The sequence below is a fragment of the Balaenoptera acutorostrata genome, chromosome 4 (genome assembly GCF_949987535.1).
Source record: "Balaenoptera acutorostrata chromosome 4, mBalAcu1.1, whole genome shotgun sequence".
Taxonomy (NCBI): Eukaryota; Metazoa; Chordata; class Mammalia; order Artiodactyla; family Balaenopteridae; genus Balaenoptera; species Balaenoptera acutorostrata.
The window spans coordinates 103965353-103987478 of record NC_080067.1 but is presented as its reverse complement, the minus strand read 5'-3'; the positions used below and the strand labels follow the sequence as shown (position 1 = coordinate 103987478).

Sequence of the window (22126 nt, the reverse complement as noted above, 5' to 3'; positions counted from 1 at the left end):
CACGTGATTCCCTTTTTTCCCAACTTTTTTCTTTACATATATATATATATATATTCCAGTGTTTGTTATGGCATGAAATGCGTTGAATGTCATATGTACTCAGAACAAAAAAAAAAAGCATAATATAAAGTGACAAACTGTGAAGTAGAAATTAATTATTTTGAAGAAAACACGTACTCAGCCTCATAAATCCTGCAAATATGTTTCTTCTGAAACATCTTCTGAAGATATAAATTACCTGTTCACCTGGCATCTCAAATATTTCATGCTGTCATCAGGAAAGTCATGGAAATAAATGGGAAAATACTATGGGCATAATGTATTATGCATGATAAATAGGGAGGATACATGAGGAAGTGAGAATTGGCGAGTAGAAATTGAGTTGAATAGGAGAAATTGTTATGGAATTCTCACGTACTCCTAACCAACCAAATTATTAAAGGGGAATTTGACAAAGTGAACTTTGGATTCCACAGTGTTAAACAAATCAAACTTGTCTACGTAAGGCCAATACTATATGCATTATGAACTATTGCCAAATTCGTCATGTGGTGGGAAAGGTGAGCCAGGATTCTGAATTTGGACTCTTAAGTCTTGTGTGGGATTATACAGAGAGAGGAGGTTTCAGACCTTTCAGAGAAAAGCAACAGAAGCAGTGTTTTGGAACATCAGTGATGATAGGCCATCAAAATCTGAATTTGTTGGGGAAGAGGAAATATACTGAAATTATATTGACAATGGCAAAATATTCTTTCAAGAAAATGTTATGTTTGAGTATGTTTTTGGTGATATGTTAGAATTTTTTTTGTCAGAAGTAACACATCTCTAAAACCAAAGCCTAAGTCACTGGGAAAGTCTGATTCATGTTATGAACATTCACTTTACATACTTTTTAATGTCGTGTTTTAAATGAGGTCAGATTCAAGATTAGTCCCAGGCAACGTTATGAAGTAAGAAATTGGTACTCTCCTTCATTGCTAGTGATAGTATAAATAGTCTATTTATAGAATGCAATTTAGCTACAGTTTTCAAAATCCTTAAAAGTTTTATAACTTTTGACCCAGCAATTCCACACCTAAAAATTTATTCTAAGGCAACAATCACAAAGGTGTAAAAATTAACTGGAGTATGAGGCTATTCATCATAGTGTACTTTATAAAAGTGAAAAAGTAGAAGGAATCTAAATGCCCACAATAGGGAACTTGTTAAATAAATTACACCTATATGACACAGTAGTATTCATGTACTTAAAAATTGCGGTGTTGAGGAGTAGTTGGTGATTTAGGAAAATGTTCATGATGTTTTTATTAGTGAAAAAGTAGGGTACAAAAACTATGCAAAGTATGAATTGAGAGAGTTATTTTTAGCTTTTTAAATAGTTAATGTTTCTTATGTTTTTTAACTTTAAAATCCCATTTTTGGATCATTCTCTCCTCCAGTGCCTTGACCCATCCTGTTTTATATCTATTCTCTCTAGGATAATCCCAAAGCTCTCAAGCTTATTTTGCTTCCCCTATCAAAATTGACTTCTTTTATATACTATTCTCCAAAGCTGGGCTAAGTGAAAAGAACTAATCCAGAAGCTAATTTATGAGAAGATATTAATGGAAAATAATAAATTAAAATGTAACAACTTTTTCTACATTTTAGTCACTTATTCAACAAATATTTATTATACTTTTCCATGCTCTTGGCCCTACGGAAGGAACTGTGAAAAAAACAAATCAAAAGCCCACTTAATCCCTTTAGGCAAGAAGATGTGATTAGTGTGGGGATCTTGTGACACTGGCAGGCCCAAGGAACAGTGGAGTCTTTTGGTGCACTTAAAAACCATCATTTTGAGTGAGTCTTAACTTTGAATATGTGGTAGGCTGTGCTTTTCATAATATCATTGCATTAACCTTTCTGTTTATGATTTCCAAAAGGGGGAAATAGGTCTCCATGGTTTAGGGGGGAAAAAAAGTTTTTGAGTACTATAGTGTCCAGCTCGGTGTTACAGTGTTAGATCATTACGACATTCAGCCAATACCCCTACTCTGAAGCAAATAAGATACAACCAGGCCTAGAGAATGATCCTTCATTTGTGCCTGCTCTGTATTCTCAGTTGTCATTGCATCTGTAACACAACATTGCACTTGTTTTTGTGTCTTTGTTCCCCATACTGAAGGGTATGTCCCTTGAAAGCTTTGATTCATCATCACATCCTTAGCACCCAGCATAGGGTCCAGTTAGGTGCCTTCCTGGCAATCCATAAAATGCCCAGTGGTGTGGCACAGAGTATGCAAATGAACTAATTTGAAGAAAGGCAAATTTGAAGAAAGATGCTAATGTTTACTGAGTGTCAGACACCATACTTAGCACTTTTTTATGCATTATATAATTTAGTAATTGTAAGAACTTGTGAGATCCATATCATTTTTTTAACAGATAGTGAAACTGAGACTTACAGAAACTAAGTACTTCTTTCAAGGTCAAATAGCTAGTAGGACCAGATGAGAGGATGGGACCATGCTTCAAACTCTTGTTGGTTCTGACTCCAGGGTCTATGCTTTTAACTCCAATACCCTACACCCTTCCAAGGAAAGGCCTTTCTATGCAGTGATATTTACTCATCATTTGTGCCAGGCATCTCCCATTGTCATGGCTGGCCAAAGCCGTTTGGCTTCATCTTCTCATGAGGAATAATAAACCTTTGCCAGGAAAGTTTACCTACAAGTTGCAAATTCAGGATACAGCTTAATTCTAATGTTCCCTTGATTTCCATTTATGAGGCAAAATTTTCTATTTTGATATGGTTTAATGACTCTTCTTCCTCTTTATATTTTATAGTCAGATGGAACAGAAGTTTGAGGTTGCCTTTCCGCATTCAGTCTTTGGCTTCCTGTTTTATAGGGCTGTTAAGCTAGTAGCTATGAGCCAGTTAGACGTATTTATCCAGGTCTTACTGTATGTCCTGCATTCTCCTAGGGCTATGCGGGCTGTTGGATAATTACAGTCCTTAATATCCTTTTTGACTGACCTTTTATAATGTTGCAACGGCAGTGTCAGTACCACAGAATGAACACCTGAATCATCTATAGATTACTTTATGAGAGTCTTATCTTTTCAATTGTATGTTATCAGGAGAGCTAGCTTCTAGTCTGGCTCTGCTGCTGTTTAGCAGCAAGATTTGGAGGTCTCTAGCTGAGTCTTGATGGGCCTCACTTTTCACAGTTCAAAAATAAGAGGGTTGGTCTAGATTACTAGCTGTTTTCTGATTTAAATTTAGGATTCAGAGATGTCCGTAATTCTTTATGATTATCTGATGGATTGATTCACTGTGGTGGAATAAACAGGAACAGAAAAGTTGTAAATTGACCTGGATTTGCAAAGATGATAAGTTCAGGTTTGAATATGTGACATTCAAGAAGCAATAGGATGTACCTAAATCTAGATATCCTTTAAGAATGGAAATACTACACACTTGGATTTAAAGTTGGCGGTTGAGGTGCTGTCATTCTCACTGACCTCTTTTGATAGTGTGGGTTAGAATCATAGGCTTGAAGTAAAAGTTGCTTATTCGTAACAATCACATAATCACAGATTTTTAGATCCGAAAGAGACACACAAATGATGTAAGCCTGTCCTATTTTTTTTACATACAAGATTGGAGAAATGGAATTTGCCCAGGGTTACACACGAGCTGCAGATCCAGTCTGCAGACCAGAGTCCCCTATCTCCCAAGTTCCCAGTCCTTCCCTGTGCTCGTTATGTGTCCTTTTAGACTGCTTTTTAACATTTGTAGTATTCTTTTGTGAGCAGTAAATTCACTAATCATTGTATATACACATACACACCCAATATTATTTGTAAAGTTTAGTTCAGCTTTCTGGGAAGGAATAGCAATAAAATAGCATCATCGCTCTATCCAAATTTTAACCTCTATAATTAAATGGTTTTGTATAGAAACCACTGAATTGTGCAGTTACAAGGGTATGGTTTTGTGACATCTGTTGAAAGTTAAGTCATGATGTACAGTCCTAAATGGGTTTTTTGGTATCCTTGTGAGGTAATCGCTCTGCATCCCTATCCAGACCCTATTAGGTCTGAGGTATATGAACACTAGGCTGATCACATTGTGATTTTCTGTAGAATTATAATATCAAAATATGTGTTTGTGGTGGTCTCCATTTTGTTCTAACAAAGAACTGGATACCGATGACAAAGGTCAAATGGAGATCTGGCATCCATTTCACAACTTGCAAGACATAGCCTTGAGAGTACGTAATACATACAACTCCTTGCCAGAAAACTGAAAGGAAATGATTGCATTTGAGTACAATGCATTCTACAACAATAGTTTAGTGTGCATGAAATTTAAAACTGCTGGCTTTCCAAATATGATTTTTAAAAAGTAGACTTAGTTTATTTATTTTTAAAAAACCTTATGCCCACTGTGTTATGCTTCATGGGATATTCTTAAAAGCTGAGGTTTAAGACCAAAGACATTGAAAATCCTAATGGCAATAGTTGCAAGATATTGAATTCTCTAGTAAAGTACTCTAGTTTAATGTGTTTATTGAGTTCTCCTGAATGTTTTAGTTTCATAAGCATTTCATGTATTATGTTTTTGTACCATACTGGTGCTTTTTTTCCCTACCTATCATGATCTCATAGTGCCCTGGAAGCATTAGTATCAAATCATGAAGTCTACAGTGGTGTCTCTGTTTTACACATGCACAAATAAGTTGGGGTTTTATGTCAGTGATGAACACATCTACCACTTCACCTAGGATCTAGCACAGGACCTGGCATGTAGCAGGCATTTAATTAATTGGGGGGTTTTTTGTTTGTTTTTAGTTTGGGGTTTTTTTGTTTTTTGTTTTGGTGAATGAATGAGTGGCAAGCAGCACTAAATAGCTAACTAGTTAGTTAAACTAAAAAATTAGATAGATTAATACACTTATTCATTTATATATTTAAATTTATATATTTATATTTCAGGGGAGTATCCAAAGCCTCTAGAAAGAAGATTTGATGTTTTTTGAGAGAAGCCTTTGAAAGTAATCCAATATACTCAGTTAACAGGAGGGTCAAATATAGCTCAGTGTTTCACTCACCTTTCCTGATGCCCATGTAGAAAACAGGCCTGTCATAGTAGAAAAGAGTTGATGATGGAAATCTTTCTTTATAAAGTTGCTTCAGCCAAAGGGACGGGGGAAACGCTTTGTTCTTTACTAAGGACTTAGTCCAAGGTATGGTCAAGGCAACAACCCTTGAAGCTGGGTCCCTGCTGACTTTCCTGCAAAGACCCTTCTGCCCCCTGAGCCACTATTCTATCTAGTCACACCTGCTCAGTACAGGAACAAGAAATTAATTCTGCCTGTGACTCCTTCCTTCCTATGTCGCTCTTGAGAAGCTACCATTTGAAGTCCTGCTTTATGAAACCAGAATTAACAGTGCTAACCTACTTGGCCAAGATATTATGAAAAGTAATCTAAGGCTTTAAAAAAATCCATAGTTGAAGCCACATTTTTAGACAGAGTCGCCATAACAATATTTGTTTCCCACTTCAGTGGTTTCAAGGCCAGAAATGCAGTAATATATATGGTTCGTATACATGGTTTGTTTTAGTGTTCTAAAAAAGAAAGCATGGTTTCAAAAAAAGGAAACTCTTTTTTTTTTTTTTTTTCCCTTCACAGCCTTTTCCCCCATTGAAACTGAAAAAGGAAAAAAATAATGCAAGCTTTTTTGAAAGTACAGACAAAATTGGCATTTCACTTATGGGAAAATTTTGCAAAATTGCACTGACTAAAAGTGATTTTTGTTTTGGCTTTCCTGTGAAGCCATCCAGAAAGGCCAAAAATTACTGGCATTGCTTTTGTATAAAACCTTTCACATAGACGCCACTTGTAATTCAGCCAAGTACATAATTCAGGTCATCAGTGACACACACATCCACACACTGGAGCTGGTCAGTGAACAGGAGGTTGTCATGAAATGTCGATATAATTATTTTATGGACAGACCAAACTGCACAGATTACAGCGAAGGAAACTTTGCATTAACACGCTTGGGAACTGGGTTTCCTGAGATGTTCCCTGCCCCCACCCTCGGGCAGTGGGAAAGCCAATTGTTTACTGATTACGACAGCGACATCACTTGGCAAACATTTTGGCCTAAACTCAATGTGTGACATCAGTCTCCTTTAGGGTTTTCCACATAAAATGAATTCTCCGAAGAAAACACAGAAATTGAGGCTTAATTTGAAATCCATTATTACACCCTCTAAGGTCTCATTAACTATCTCAATCATGTATTTCTTAATTTTTATTTTCTTTCCAAGTAGATATTATCTAACACTAAAAATACGACCACTAAACTTTCACAGTATTTTTCAGAGTTTCAATCAGATAGTCCTTTATAGTTATATTCACTCAAACCACGTTTATGGGGGTTATGATATTCTTTCTTTGTTTCTTTGTACTGAGGGTCACTGATTCCGGAGTGGCTTACATCACTTTGTTTGAGGAAGGAAGTAAACATTATTCTTTGACTCCTTAGAATAAATTAGTCTTGCTTTTGTGAAGGGTGGCTGCATGTTTGAGAGGAAGTACTCTCACTAAAGTTAGGTTTGTGTTCTGTCATTTGTTGTCAGAATGAGACACATGAATGGTTTTTTACTCTCTTGTGTAAGCAGCTCCTCTGTATATATTTACCTGAAATTATTAGTTTCCCCCACCTCTTTGTTAGATGGTGTTCATTTAGTATTTTTATGCACATGGCCTTAAAGCAAGTGGAAATCAATTATGCCTCATGAGGCCCACAGTCTCCCTGCTACAAGCGGGGGGCCAGGAAGGGCCAGTGCACCAACAGTGCCAAGATATGGGAATTGTGATGTACAGATGGAGCAGGAGAATTGTCTGTGTATCATGTGAGTCAAGAATAGCCTTAGCATTCTCACACCCAAAGAGTTCCATCTGGAAGCTCTTCCTGGGCAAACAGAAATAGCTGAATATTCCCATATCTTCTGGAGTGGCTAAACAGGGAATGAGAATCACTCCAGTCATTTTTTCCTATTTTTTGGTAATGGTTTGTTTACTTTCATTATTCTTCAAGACAAAAAACCTTTGCGTCCTATATGGCTAAAAAATGTGATCTTTTAAATTCTCCCTCTTAAACTACTTTGATACATGTAGAAATACCGTTCTTAATAAACTGATTCCTTGGTGTACAATTTATATTCATCCCACTATTTTCCTTTTCCTCTAGCCTGTGGCCTTTATTCCTAGTGCTCTTTTGTTCTCATTTCTCAGTGTTGTTCCTCTTTGCTCTCTTGCTTTAAATAATCTTCACCATCTGCCTACCAGCTTTACAGTGTTACTTCTGGATAGCCCTCCTCAACCTTCCTCCAGAAGATAGTAGAGAGACAATGGTGAACATTAGAACTATACCACCAACAGCCTTTCACATTTCCACCCTAAATCTGTATCCTCTTGCCTTCTCCATTAACGTGGTTAAGCCCCCGGGGCAGGGACCTCCAGTACCTCTTTGTTCTATGGGAGGCAGCACTCTGACCATGGTCAATAAATGTTCATAATAATGAGAGATGAAAGGAAGTGTCTGTGTTCAACAAGTTAGTGCCAAATAAGTTTTGGAGGCCAAATGAGGCCACAGGTGCCAAATCACAAGGGTTCGAAATAATATTTAATATGACATTGTCTCATTGAATAACAAATCTTATACTGTAAGGTCTGAGCCAAACCTTCCCTTGGTGCCAGACTTCTTTTGCTCCTTTAATCTGCCTCTGAAGATATTTCAGGTTCATGAGAGGCAAGGTAACAAGACCCCCTCTCTATGTAGTGAGTAGAAAACAAACCCCTGATGAATGTAGAAAAAGAAACTGGATGTGAGGGCCATTGAATCTCTAGTGCTCTGACGACTACCATGAAGTGCACTGAAAAGAAATGAAAGTTTGCCATTAGCGTAGCTATTATGTAACTTTGATTACCTAGTTAAAATATGAATTGTAAGTAGTCAAATAAAACAGTTGAGACTACTAGTATTTTAGAAAAGGGAGCTCACAGTAATTTTTTTTTCTGTATTTTTCTGTGATTGTTAGAATGTAGCATCGTTAGCTCTGTAACTCATAAGAGAAGTATACATGGAATAACAAAAGTGACATGAAGGTCCAGTAAAAATTTGACATTGCTAAGATTGGTTATTTTCTATCTTTGCAGTATTAATAGAGAGGAGTCATTGTTCTTTCAATTTAATATGGATGTTCATACTTTCTAAGGTGATTCAGGGTCAAAGTTGAGCAAAATAACCTGCTTTCCATATGGTTATAAAATGTTTACCAACCATTTTCTCCCTTTTTGTAGCCAAGCTTCGCTAAATACTAGTTCACATTTTAAGCTTCTGTGTTCTCATTTCTTATTTATTCTTCAAAGTATTGCGATTTGGCTTCTGCCTTCACTGTTTTATTGAAAGGGCTCATTAAGTTCTTCAGTGTCTTCCTTGTTGCCACCTTGGGATATTTGGTCATCCTTTTCTGTATTATCTGCTGCTGTTTGCTAACTCTTTCTTGAAAGTCTTTCCTTGCTTGGTTCCTTGCTTTCTCTTCTAGTTCTTCTAATCCTCCACCATTCTTCATTCCTTCTCAGCTTCCTTTCTTGACCCATTTTTCTGGAGGAAAACCCTAACTTGATGGGTTGTTGTGTTGTTTTCTAGAGTTCCTGTCTCAAAATTCTCTCCCCTCACCACACCAATACCCATAGCTTCAGCTATCACTGGCTGCAAATACACATCACCAGCCCAACCTTTTCCAGACCTATATTTCTAACGGTGGGTTGTCTGTTTAGACACATCCTTCTCCCCACTGAACACTGGAATACACCAGGTACCTCATGCTCAACTTGTCTAAAACAGGACCCCCTTGTCTAAAACAGGACCCCCTCCATCTTTTGAATCTCCCCAACCAGAAATCCTGCAACAACAAAAAGCTGTGCCCCATTCCTGCTTTCTGTACCTTGGTGAAGAACTAGGAGTATAACTTCCTGTTTTCCTTGCTCTGCTCTCTAGTCACATTAGTCACTAATTCATATTGACTATATGTCATAAATAATTCTTGTTATGCCCCATCCTCCCTAACCCTATAGCCATTGGAACACATACCTGCCCCTGTCTTTCTTCTGTCTTTCCTTAATGGTTCCTTAAGAAAGCATCCCTGATAACTCATTCTCCTTCTCATAATTTGTCATTTGCTCCTTCTTGCCAACAGTATAAAATCCAGCTGCTCGTGTCTAGCCTTTCCTTTTCTCACACCCTGTGCTGTAGCCATGTGGAAAGCTTGAGTTCCCTCAGTACCCATACTCTTGTCCTACCTCTGTGCTGTGGTACTTACTCCTGCCCCTGCCTTGTATGTGGTCTCCATTCTTGTTTGCATAGGGACTAGACCCGTTACCTCCTCTCTGCAGCTTTCACAGGGCACTCCCTTGAAGAATCAAGTGCCCAACATTTATGTTTCCACAGTCCTATCACACCCGGTTATTCTTGCATTGTATTGACATTGTTTTTAAACATATCCTTTTCCTCACTCTGGACCATGAGATTTTTGAGACCAGAGGTTGTCATATTTACCTTGTATCCCTGTATCCCTTGGTATAATGCCCAGCGCATAGTGAAAAGTTAGTAAGAATTTGCAGGATAGGTCACTGCCTTGTCCAAAGTAGCCTTACCTTTCACATTCCTGTTCTAGCAAGCTTATGAATTCATCACTCTTCTCCATGTATTCTTTATGTTTTCTCTTTTCTTCCTCCAACTCTAATATGGTTTGCCTGTGAGATTTTTCTACCGTTAAAAGCTGTTCCAGGATTCGTCTGTGAGATTCTTTATGTTTTTCCACGACTTTGTCCAACTACAAAAGAAAATACATTAATAGTCTAAGTACAAATCATTCATAATACTGCCATCTCTCCCTTTTTTAGAAATATCCAAGTTTTAACAAATTACTTCAACAGTGGGTTTATGATTTCCTTGTTTAGTTTTTTTATCATTACTCTTGTTAATTGATACTTTTTGATGTTTCAACACAAATGTAACTTTCTTACTGTCATCTTTTTTTTTTTTTTTTTTTGGCCGCACCACATGGCTTGTGGGATCTTAGTTCCCATGTCATCATTTTTTTTTTTAACCAGAAAGAAAAATTGGTTCCTCTGTAAATATCTGAACAATTTCTCCATACCCCCTTTCTGCCACTTCCTTTTCTCTCCAGGGAAACCATATCAGAGGAATGATGGAAAGTAAAGGAATCCTTGTACAATGTTTGATTCTGCCACTTCCCTGGCTGCCCAGCCCTCCCTAAAGTACTCTGCCCACGTACGTCTCTTGGATCCATGGTCTGTTCCTCAGTGCATTATTCATAAAGGTGTTTGTGTATTTTTTTCAAATTCTTGTTAATCAATTCTGTGTTGGTATAGACCTGGTGTAAACACCAAGTCCTTTCTGGTTTCCGTGGCCTACTTATATCTCTATTATAAACAATTACCCCGTGTCTTATTTACTTCTGTCTCCTCTACTAGACTGTGAACTCCCTGAAAGCAGGGCCTACATTCTATTTTTCTTAAATTCTTAACATCTAATAGACTGCTTTGCTTATAGTAGGTGCATATAGTATATGCTTACAGATTGAAAACAAAATAAGCAAGCAAGGAATCAAGAAAGAAAAGAGGGAAGTAGACTGATTAAAACAAAAGTGCTTCAGGATCTTTGACCAGTGATAAATTAAAATCCATTTAAGAACATGGTTTTGAAAGCATGTGACTGTCTAGATTAGTTAAATACTAAACTATAACTGATAATATTGGTTGGTTTTGCCCTTTGCCTTTATTGTAAAAGACTGAAAATTTGTGACTCTGAATTTGAAGCCAGTTTAAATCGTACATCCTTAAAAAGCACATACTTAACTAGGAATCCAAAGCACAAAAATGGCCAAATCATTTCAGAAAAAGAAGAGAATAAAGGTGTCCCAGCATACAAAACCCAACTGACCTCTAAACGCTTAGGCTGGTTGTCTAGTTTTCTAATATGGGTTTATAATGGTGCCTTAACACACACAAAATACTTCATTATGTCATATAGGTGATGATTTTTAATTAATGTGACCAATCCTTTTGTAGAAGCTGAAATTGCTAAGTTGTATTGCTTGCTGGCAGAGTCACTTTTAACTAATGACCATCCTCTGAGAGGGAGGTTGTAATGTTTATTGTCCTGGGTCTCAAGCAACAACAGTTCTCTGAAAACTCCTTCCAGTTGCCCAAACATTAGACTGCACTATAAGGGAAATTCAAACCAACTGCTTTTAGAATTTGAGAGTGAAATAGTAATAGAATCAGCCTTAATTTAGGGAGCTTGCCTTTTGACTTAGAGAAACATTCAATTTATCACAAGATCGGCCCTAGAATTAATAAATGAATAATTATAATAGGTATTTAGTAAAGCATAAATGAATGACTAAGGGAGGCTTCATAAAGGAAACTTCCTCAGATAGCTTCTTGTAGTTGTATGGACATGAATATTAAACTTAGTTCAGCCCAAAAAGAGAAAAGAGAAGGTTTAGTTAATCTACTATTGCTTTCCATTGTGTTTTTCCTCCTTATTTTGTTTGTTTGCTTATTTGTTTGTTTGTAGGGACAAGGAAGGAAGGTTGGAAAGAATCACTGCCCGTTGTTACATAATCTCCTAAGGGCTCTCCCTTCCTTCAGCCTCACCCCCATCCAGCCTGTCCTCATCAGTGACAGCGCAGTCTTCCACCAGTGGGATTACTCCACTCTCCTATTCAGAGCTGAAAGGTTTCTCACCATCTGGCCTCCTGACACTTCCACCCCATTCTCATTCCGTACCTTCCCGTCTTTCTCACCCAGCCTTTAGCCACACCAGACTTCAGGTAGTTCTTAGAACACACCGTGGTGCTTCAAGACTGCTTTTTTCAGTGCCAGGACATAGAAACCTTTTTCCCCTTCCACCCAAAACTTCTCCTGTTCTTCCTTTATGGCTTTCTCTGGTCACTCCTGGGTAGAATTATTTGTTCCTTCATATCAGTGAAATGTCTAATTCTCTGGGTTTTCCTTCTCTCACCTTCCATGACTCTTGAAGAATGGCCTATATTTACTGCATGCTGTTTGGTGCTAAGGACCTCATGTTTGTCAACAGCAGAAATTGGAAAGGTGTCAAATAGTGACCTTGCAGAGGGAAAGTTCCCAAAGAAAGTGTAAGTGATTCTAGATATGTTTTAGCTTATGCTTGAAGTTTTATTCTGTGCCTTTGTTTCTCCATACCCAGTATACCTCTTAGAAAATATGCCAGTTGTTCTCAATTCAGTCTCTTCTTCATTCCTACAGATCAAATGATGGACCTGAGCTTGTCTGAACTCATTTCATTTTCCACCAATTGTGTGTGTGCTTGGCCAAGCCACTTAACCGTTGTGTACTTCAGGTTTTTCGATTATAAATGTAGTGGTTGGGCTTGATTTCTAAGATCAATTGTATTGCCACAGTTTTCTCAAGGCAACAACTATTTATTAAGCGTCTATTATGCTATATGTATTTAGTACTATGATAGTTGCCATGGGAGAATTTTAAAGTCTCAATGCTTATACTCTTACTAGGCAGATAAGATATACACACTAAACAATTAGGAGCAGTATAAGGTGGTGTATCATTAAGCACTAAGGGACTATCAAAGAACCACTGCCCCTTTTTGATCTAGCCCCACTTGTGGATTGAATGAAGCCTGGGGAAGAAAACAGGAAGACTCAGTCACTTTAGGGAGTGTCGGGAAGAAAGATTAAAAAGATAACTCGTTAATGTTTACTGTGCAATGACAAGCTTATCATTTTAGCCTCCCTGATGTCATATCCTACCCACAACCGCTAATACAATCCAACTCCTTGCCTAGGATGAAGGAAGTCCAATGTGTTCCAATAGGTTGGATTCTCCCGTGGTCAAAGAGAATGAAGGACAGAGAGATCATCAGTCTTTTTGCTTTTGGTTGCTTAATATATGTTTAGGAAAGAATAATGACCTTTGTTTTAATAGCTCCTGAGTCACAGACCACCCTAATTTGGGGCTTTATCTTCTTTCTGAGCTATGACTTTGGTTCTCTTTGTTCTTTTTCGTTGGCTCTTTGAAGATTGTCTTTTTCTTTGATACCCTGAATATACTAGTAGAGATAAAGCTAGTTCAGACTGTAGAGAAATTATTTGGCTGTTTTAGTAGATCAAAGGTAACCAAATATACTATTCATAAAATGTTCCATCTTCTTCCCTGTCTTTACTGAAACCTGGTTTTCCTGGATAATGCTAGAATCCTAAAATAGAGACTGCTCATTCTCACACTGCCTCAGTATCTCAGATACTGGAAATGGGGGCATGATTCTTGTCTCTGCATGACCCCTGCCGGACTCTTCTGAAAGCCCTTCCTTGTTTTATTGTCACCCTGAATGGTGATAGTCTTCTGTCATTCTTATTTGGTCATCTACTGAGCTTCAGGTCACTCTCACAATCTACCTTTCTACTGTCAATCTTGGTAGCATTCTGGTTGTGCCAGCTCACCCAGCCATTGTCAAAAGTGAAAAGCCAGAGGCTATATTGCAAAATGAATATGTCTTTTGGTTCCTAGCACTGGAAGTTTGTGGATTATAGAAGAGAAAGATTGAAAATATGTGCAGCCAGAAGCTAGTCTGTGGAAATTTCCCTTTTTAGTTCCTGGCTCCAGGATTTCTCTAGCTCCATGTAAAGCTCATCCATGCACTTAAGAGTATGCTAGATTTTATCTAATGTTTTTATGTATTTTTTAGTGATATGATTTCATGATATGTCATCCACAATGTTTCTGGAAATGGAATTTCTTTATGTTCTACTTGAGTAACCCCTACTCATTCTCTGGAACTTGGCTTTCCTGATTCTTCTAAATTCAATCCCCCATTATACTCCCTCATAGTGCTTTGTGGTTTTCACCACAAAAATTAACATAGTGTGTATTATATACTTATTGTGTGATCACTTGTTGTCTGTCACTCTTAAAAGAGACATTAAGCACCCTGAAGACAGTAAGCACAACTGTTTTTATACAATGAAAATTATGAAATGAAATTTAAAAGCTGAACTATACAGTTGCTTAAAATAAGTATCAATACTTTAAGAATTGCCCTAAGGTAATGCTAATAAGGTATGCAGATTCTTTTGTTATAGTACCTTGATAAATCCAAACTGTTGTTATATTTTTCTTGATATCTTTTTTGGAAGAACTAAGAATATGTTAGGCCATTAACTCAAGTATCTTTTTTAAGGTAACTTTTAGTATAGAAGCCTAGGTTGGAAAGGAATAGGAGGTTAAAACTGTTCTGGACTCTGAGTTTTTCCCTCCCTCTCTCCCCATCCACATCCTTTGTTCTAGCTTGCAGGCCTCCACCTTAAGTCAGTGTTCCTAACATATGACATAGCTGAGAACAGTTTGTTTTTCTAAGGTGTTTTGCCTTATGAATAGATAAATCCCCTTTAGTTTACCCTAGACATGGTTGAGATTTTTCACATTTTTTTAAAAGAACGTTATGAGGAAAATAAAAGGAGGAAGATGGAGGAAAACAAAATAATAAATTTTTAGCATGCACATCCTTACCCTGATGTAATTAGGGTGCCCCCAGTATGGTCTTAGTGGGAACACCCCACTTTCTTTCTTTTCTTCAGCCCTATCTCGGGACTCCTAGTCAGAATTTCCCTTTATTGTTTGTTTTCTGGATATCCCCCCTCACCCATTACTTCCTAGATAGAGGAAAAAGGTAGGCAACTGGGTTGTTGGGTAGATAGAATTATAGGGGCTTCAAGGAACTGGGAGAGACTGGTAGCTGAGGAGAGAAATCTATCAGGGCGAAGTAGGCAAGAGAAGAAAACGGACAAATCATGGAGATGGGAATGTGAGAAGTGTGTGTGTGTGTGTGTGTGTGTGTGTGTGTGTGTGTGTGTGTGTGTAGGGGTATCTGTTGGTTGAGTAATCAAGGAAGGTTGGATTTATAAAGCAGGGCCAAATTATGGATAACATTTAGGGACACTTTGCAGAGTTAGGATTGCAAGCATTTGCAGAGAGGGTGTTTCCAGTTTTGCGTGTGTACAATAGAATTATTTAGTTACAAAAGTAACTAAAACTTTTCCTACTGATTTCAGGATAAGTTTGGAATTATTCTGTTTCATTTTACTCTGAAGTGTTGAGGGGTTGTACCATTTGTGGAGTTTTGTGAGTATATGTTCAGTGATAATTAACTTGCATTTGCACTTATACTGGTTGGGGAATTTGTGCTTAATGCTGTTTCACAGTCACTGTGTTGGGAGCCAGAATACAGTTTTAACACTATTGACTTGAATGAGGCTTCGGCTCCTCTTGTTTAAAATTTGGATTAAAGCGCAATCAACAGACTTTGGGTGGTCTCATCCTCACCCCTCAGAGAAGCAGATCCATATGACCAAACTCCTTCACAATTTGGCAAGATGGTAGGCTTCTGTCATGAGACACCCAAGACAAGAATAGCAAGGACATTAGAGGTCAGTCCTGAGGTAGGTTGCCAGAGCGTATGTGAGGGAAATTTACCCAAAATTTGCTTTCACTCTCTCTAGCCTTAACTTATGCTCCTAGTTGTTTCCTTTTTATAAAAATGAAAAATTATGAAATTTTCCATTGAGGTCTCAGAAGAAAATAGAAGAATAAAATAAGGATGCCAGGGAGTTTCAGAAATGTCAACAAGTAAAAGAGCAACAAGTAAAAGAGCAAGCAGTGCTGTATCTCTGTGCAGTGGTGGCCGTGTTGAGACTGTTCATCTTTGCTGTTGTCACTGTTGGGCATACTTGGTGGGGAGAAGTCTTTACTGTCATTAAACTTTTGGAGGAAAAAGAGGATATGTGTTCATCTAAAATGTATGCTTCCTAAAACTCTGTTTCCTGGATAATTCTTCAGATCATTTCCATTCATGCTCAGAATTTCTATGACGTAATACTTAAGTGTTTTCAAAGAAATTAACTTCTATGGTTAAACTTTATCTGTTTTTTATTATTGCCTTCAGATCTCCAAAAGAAGTGCAGATTCCTCTGTGTGTGTGTGTGTGTGTGTGTGTGTGTGTGTGTCTGGGTCTGAGTGTGTGTGTCTCTCTGTGTGTATCTGTGTGTTTCTGTGTGTCTATGTGTTTATACAAGAGGGGAAGAGGGGGAGAGAGAAAAGAGAGGAATTCTCTTGCATTTGTTAGGTTTTAGTCTGATGTCAAGAAACAAACCCAGTGGGAACATCCCATCCATGATTTATTCTCCTTTTCTTTCCTGTAGAGCATGTAGTATTTATCTACCTGGGGTAGATTTTAAACATACAACTATAAATAATCGAAAAAGGAGTTACATGTCCTGCTTACCTGCCAGGCCTAGTGCTTTACCGGCTGGTGAGCTTACTCAGTGCACACCCCTGATGTGATACATACCTCATTCATTGGTTTCTCATAGATGTCCTCCTGCCAAGGGGCAGATTTTGCTTGAAAAGCATCTCGCTGGAGAGCTTCTAGCACCTTTTTTGGAGTGACAAACCCATACTGAGCTTCCAGCAAAGCCAAGTCCATTTTGTCAGCCTTTAAAATGCCTATGACTTCATCTCGAGCCTGCAGGAACAAAAAGCATTTCAGAAAGCCCACTTTATCTACCAGCAGTCTCTGCAAGTGATTTCTTGTGTAGTTGAGTATTTTTTCTCTTCTCCTTCAAATATAAACAAATCATATTTGGTTATAGCATCTTTTAGAAAAGGTAGCAAAACTATGTCCCTTTACTTCATCCTTCTTACAGTCTAGTTACACATTAATAATGTTTTTAAAAGTGATCACTATACAACATGGGGAGACTCTACATATTTTATTGTGTTTGACAAGCAGATAACATGATATGCCTCAATGGACTGGCATTTTCATTTTCAGGGATAGGAAATAAGATTTTCCTATATATGTAGCAGCTGTTTTTAGTTTTTTTTGTAGGTTAATAATGCCAGGGCAAGTCTAGGAGCCAGTTCATGTGAGGTACAAAAGCACCTATTGTTATTTAAACCAGTCCAGAAGTCATCTGCTATTATTGTTACCCATACGTGCCTGTGCCCTGAAGCTTGTGAGCAGCATGGGCAGAGGATGTGACCTTTCACAATGTGCATGCCAATTGCATGTCATAACAACAGCCCTTTTAGATGTGATTAATTGCTCTTCATGCTGCCAGAAGAGAATTCTGTGAATGTGTACTTACACTTTGCTTTCATGTATATACAAGTATGAAGCACAAATATCTATTTCTGTGGCAGCCACCACACAAAATTCATAAGCAGCCTTCCCCTTGAAGCATGAGGGGGATAATTCTAACCCAGCTGACCTGCAGTTCTCCCTCCAGAATGCTGAGAAGAAATAATAGGTCGTCTCTTGAGAGGTCTTCTCCTTGGTGGCCATTACCACTGTGTGACTTAGGATATGGAAGGATTGCATCTGACTCACTGGTGGGGTCTTTGTCTTGCTGTCTCTGCTTCATGTCCTCAGGACCTTGGAAACTGTAGTCTTCACTATGTCTTGGAAATTGCTTTTGGGCTGAGCCCTCCGTGTCACTGCTTCTGGAACGCATTCTTTAAGGGCTGGAAAGAAGGAAGACAATTTGTAACTCTTAGTGGAAGTAGAGTTTTAATAAGAGCTCCTATTACTGCTTTGACAAGTCTGCACTCTCGTTATATTTACCACAGCCAAAGACTCGATCTTTCTGAAGTCTACAGCAGAGAAGGGCATTAGCAGATTCATAAATCACAGTCTTATTTACACTTCTGTTTTTAAAATCAACATTTTAAAAAATGTGTTCTGCTTTGATTAAGGCCACTTATGTCCATGGGTAAACAGACTGTGTATTTGAACTTCATCCACCAAGCATTCCACCTCAGGGACCTGGGTCATACCTCCAACCTAGGCCTAAGTGCTTACATAAGATGTACTTAACATAATTGTAAAATGGTAAATTTGCTAATTGTTCTAACTTTCTTCAGATTCACATTATAGTGTTTCCTTGTGGAAGTTTAAAAAGAGTTTTTAAATTTCTTAGCCTTTGGTGCTTTAAGAGAGAAGCATCAGAATTACAAAATACTTTGGGTTACTTTGTTATGACAGTAAAGTCTAATATTAAAGGAATGAAGGCTTGGTCCCTGGCTGTATCCTTGACATTCTGCTAAAATTCCAGAGCTGACCTCAGATAAGTCAAGGATTTATATTTAGGACCCTTATCTCCAAAATAAGAACACTAGTGCCTATAGTAGTTAACCATTATGAAAACAATATAAAATAAATTAATATTTGAGGGACATATTAGCTCCACATCTGATTGTATAATTATCCAAATTAATTTACAATAGCAAGATAATTTTTCCACCTTTGAGGTTTGTAATGGAAAGAGAAAATATCAAGTGAACTTATAGTCTGCTTCAGTGATGTTGAAGCAGATTGTTAATTTTACGCATTCCTACAAATCATGAAACTTTCATCATTATTTTTGTTTAATATTTATTTATTTTATTTATTTATTTTCTATATTTTTTTGGCTGCATCAGGTCTTAGTTATGGCATGTGGGGATCTTTCATTGCGGCACAGGCTCTTCGTTGTGGTGCGGGCTCTTCGTTGTGGCACGGGCTTCTCTCTAGTTGTGGCACCCAGGCTCCAGGGCACGTGGGCTCTGTAGTGGCGGCAGTCGGGCTTAGTTGCCCCATGGTATGTTGGATCTTAGTTCCCCGACCAGGGTTGGAACCCGTGTCCCCTGAAATGGAAGGTGGATTCTTTACCACTGGACCACCAGGGAAGTCCCTTTCATCATTATTGGTACCTTGCTTTTCATTTGTAATAATATTTCTTTAAAAATCTGGAGGGAATTCCCTGACTGTCCAGCGCTTGGGACTCTGCACTTCTACTGCAGGGGGCATGCATTCGATCCCTGGTCTGGGAACTAGGATCCCACATGCCGCGCACAGCGCGGCCAAAAAAAAAAATCTGGAAAGGTCAAGCATACAGAAAAGTATGGAAATATAATGAATCACTACATGCTAGCACACAGATTTGTAAAATCCTAATGTACTATATAAATTAGAAAACAGTTTTTTAAGTAATATATTGATATTATAGATATAGTAGAAGCCCCTATGTACCTCTTCCTTAACCCACTCTATACCCGCCCTACCCCAGAAGTAACCATCTTGAATTTGGTATTTATTATTCCCACACATGTTTTATACTTTACTTTATACTTTGAATGCATGTGTATATATTGCTGAGCAATATATAGTATTGCTTTGCAGATTTTCAAATCTAATGTAAATACAGCATATTGAATGTATCATTCTGAAAATGTTTTTTCATCCTATATTTTGGAGTTTCTTTCTTGCTCCATTTTACTTATTTTACATATTTAACTGCTATATAGTATTGCATTATATGAATAGGCCACCATTTACTTATCCATTTTACTGTTGATGGATGTTTAAATAGTTTATTTTTTTTAGTATTAGAAAAAATGCAGCTGTGAACATTCTTGCATATTTTTTTTTTCCTGTGAACATCCATTTCTTCAGGTAGTATTCTTTACAGCATAGGAATGGGATTTTGGCTCTCCTAAATGGAGTACCAATTTATAGCAGAGTGTAAGAGTTCTCATTGCTCTGTATCTTCATCAACGCTTGCTATTAGGGAATTTATAATTTTTACCAATATGGTAAGTGAAATGGTATCTGACTTTTTAATTTGCATTCTATAATTAATGAGAGCAGGCATCCTTTTATGTGTTTAGAGGCCCTTTGAATTTCTTCATAAATTGCTTGTTCATAGTCTTTGCCCATTTTTCTTTTGTATTATTTGTCTTTTTCTTATGAATTTGTAGGAATTCGTTACATACTCTATAAATTACTGTTTTGTTGATTATATGTTTTGATGTTATCTTTTCTGGTCTGTAGCTTACATTTTCACTTTATGTCTTTTGTGGTATAGAAGTTTTACGTTTTAATTTAGTCAAGATTATCAATTTTTTTTTTTTTTTTTTTTAAAGGTATAATCTGATGGGAAGAGACAGAAGCGCCAAGAATGTGCTTTTTTTTTTTTTTTTTTTTTTTTTTAGGATTTTCTTATTTATTTATTTATTTATTTATTTATTTTTGGCTGTGTTGGGTCTTCGGTTCGTGCGAGGGCTTTCTCCAGTTGCGGCAAGCGGGGGCCACTCTTCATCGCGGTGCGGGGACCGCTCTTCATCACGGTGCGCGGGCCTTTCTCTATCGCGGCCCCTCCCGTCGCGGGGCACAGGCTCCAGACGCGCAGGCTCAGCAATTGTGGCTCACGGGCCCAGCTGCTCCGTGGCATGTGGGATCTTCCCAGACCAGGGCTCGAACCCGTGTCCCCTGCATTAGCAGGCAGATTCTCAACCACTGCGCCACCAGGGAAGCCCAAGTTTATCAATTTTTAAGTCAGTTCTTTTCTTTATAATTTGCATTGGAAAGCAGAATTTGAACAGTGGCAGTATAAAAGAATGGCTAAGACCATGGACTCTGGAACCACTCTGCCTGAGTTCAAATCTCTACTCCATTACTTATTGGCTATAAAACTCTGGACAAGTTACTTAATACCTCTGTGCCTTTCTCATCTGTAAAATGAGGATGATAGTAGTAGTATATTTATAACCTAAAGTTGGTGTGAGGATTAACTGAGTCAACACATGTCAAATGTTTGCAACATACCTCATACAAAATTGTCACTCAATAAACATTAGCTTTTATTATTAACATTATTATTAACTTTATTTTTATTCCTCCCAATTTTATAGCATTTCTCTATTACCTTTATAGTTAGAAAAAAATGTCAAGAATTGAAGCAAGTTTATTTGATTACCTCTTTCATCTAATGAGTTGTGAGCCGTGAATAAAGGGGGAAAGAAAAGAAGATTGAAAGAATGGCTTTGTGTCTTTCTTGGGTACTCTGTTTAAGAAGTGACTCTTATCACTCCCAGCTTGCTGGCACCACTTGAGAAACCTGAGTGTAGAACAGTTTAGGAACCTTGAGGACTTCACAGCCAACCAGCTAAGCCTCCATTCATCTCTCCACCCACCCTTCAACAAGCATTTATTGAAGACCCACTGTGTGTCGTGCACTAAATTGGTTATTTATGGTGTGGCTTCCTTACTTCCCTTAATACAAGTGATACATTTTCAAATGTAAGGTTTATGGAAATAGTTCGTAAATCTGGGATCATGAAAAGTGCACTGAACTAGACAGAAGTCACGTGAAAAGAATTCTGTCACAAATCAGCTATGGGATTAGTTAAGACACTGACCCTCTCTGAGGACAGTGCCCTGAATTGTGAAGTGAGGGGGGTGAGGAGGTGATCTCTGTGGGCCCCTTTCTCCTAGGATGTATAACGATTCTTACCACTGTGCCTTTCTTTTAGCATAGATTATCAATAGTATATTTAAAAGACATGGGTTTGTGGGTCTGCATCTTATAGGAAATCCACAGAAATCTAAATGCTACATATGGACTACATATGGACCTGTGACTTTTGGTTTTCACCAGAGGAGAGATCACAGTTAAAAGACAATGCTTAAGGAAATAATCCCAGCAATAATTTTCAACTGAGAATTTTCAATAGCCTCATCATAACAATCAGGATGTAAAAGCAGAACTTGAAGGTGTTTATTGCCTTACGTGTTTATTACTTACATATTTTATTTGTCAGTAACAAACCAACTATCAAGTGATACTAGTGGGACACCCTGCCTTGAAGTTACAGTGTCCATCTGGAGAAATTTAAAACATTCACTTTCAAAATTTTAACAAGTCACATAATGTGTTTTCTCTACAACTCATGTTCTTTCTTACTTCCCTCCATCACACATTTATTTACTCTATTAGACGCTGGAGATAGACAGTGATGGTGGTGATGGTGGTGGTAATGATGATGACCGCTAATACTTACTGAGCAGTTACTACATGCCAGGCATTCTTCTAAGCATTTTACATTTATTAACTCATTCAATTCTTATAACAACCCTATGAGGTAGGGAATATTATTATCTC

At 37.7% G+C, this 22126-nt stretch overlaps 2 protein-coding genes across 5 annotated transcripts in view; one reads left to right on the top strand and one right to left on the bottom strand.

The window, feature by feature from the left end:
- FILIP1L (filamin A interacting protein 1 like) overlaps positions 1-17669 on the bottom strand; it is a 121453-nt gene extending 103784 nt beyond the window's left edge. For both annotated transcript variants that reach the window (XM_028166910.2, XM_057545047.1), the window contains exons 1-3: positions 17417-17669; positions 16495-16668; positions 9720-9898 (exon numbers count right to left, since the gene is read on the bottom strand). In XM_028166910.2, the coding sequence (XP_028022711.1) occupies positions 9720-9898; positions 16495-16668; positions 17417-17659 (596 nt within the window). In that variant the 5' untranslated portion in view covers positions 17660-17669. The remainder of the gene's footprint in view (positions 1-9719; positions 9899-16494; positions 16669-17416) is intronic.
- CMSS1 (cms1 ribosomal small subunit homolog) overlaps positions 1-22126 on the top strand; it is a 392335-nt gene that overhangs the window by 110315 nt on the left and 259894 nt on the right. The gene's annotated exons all lie outside the window — the stretch shown is intronic.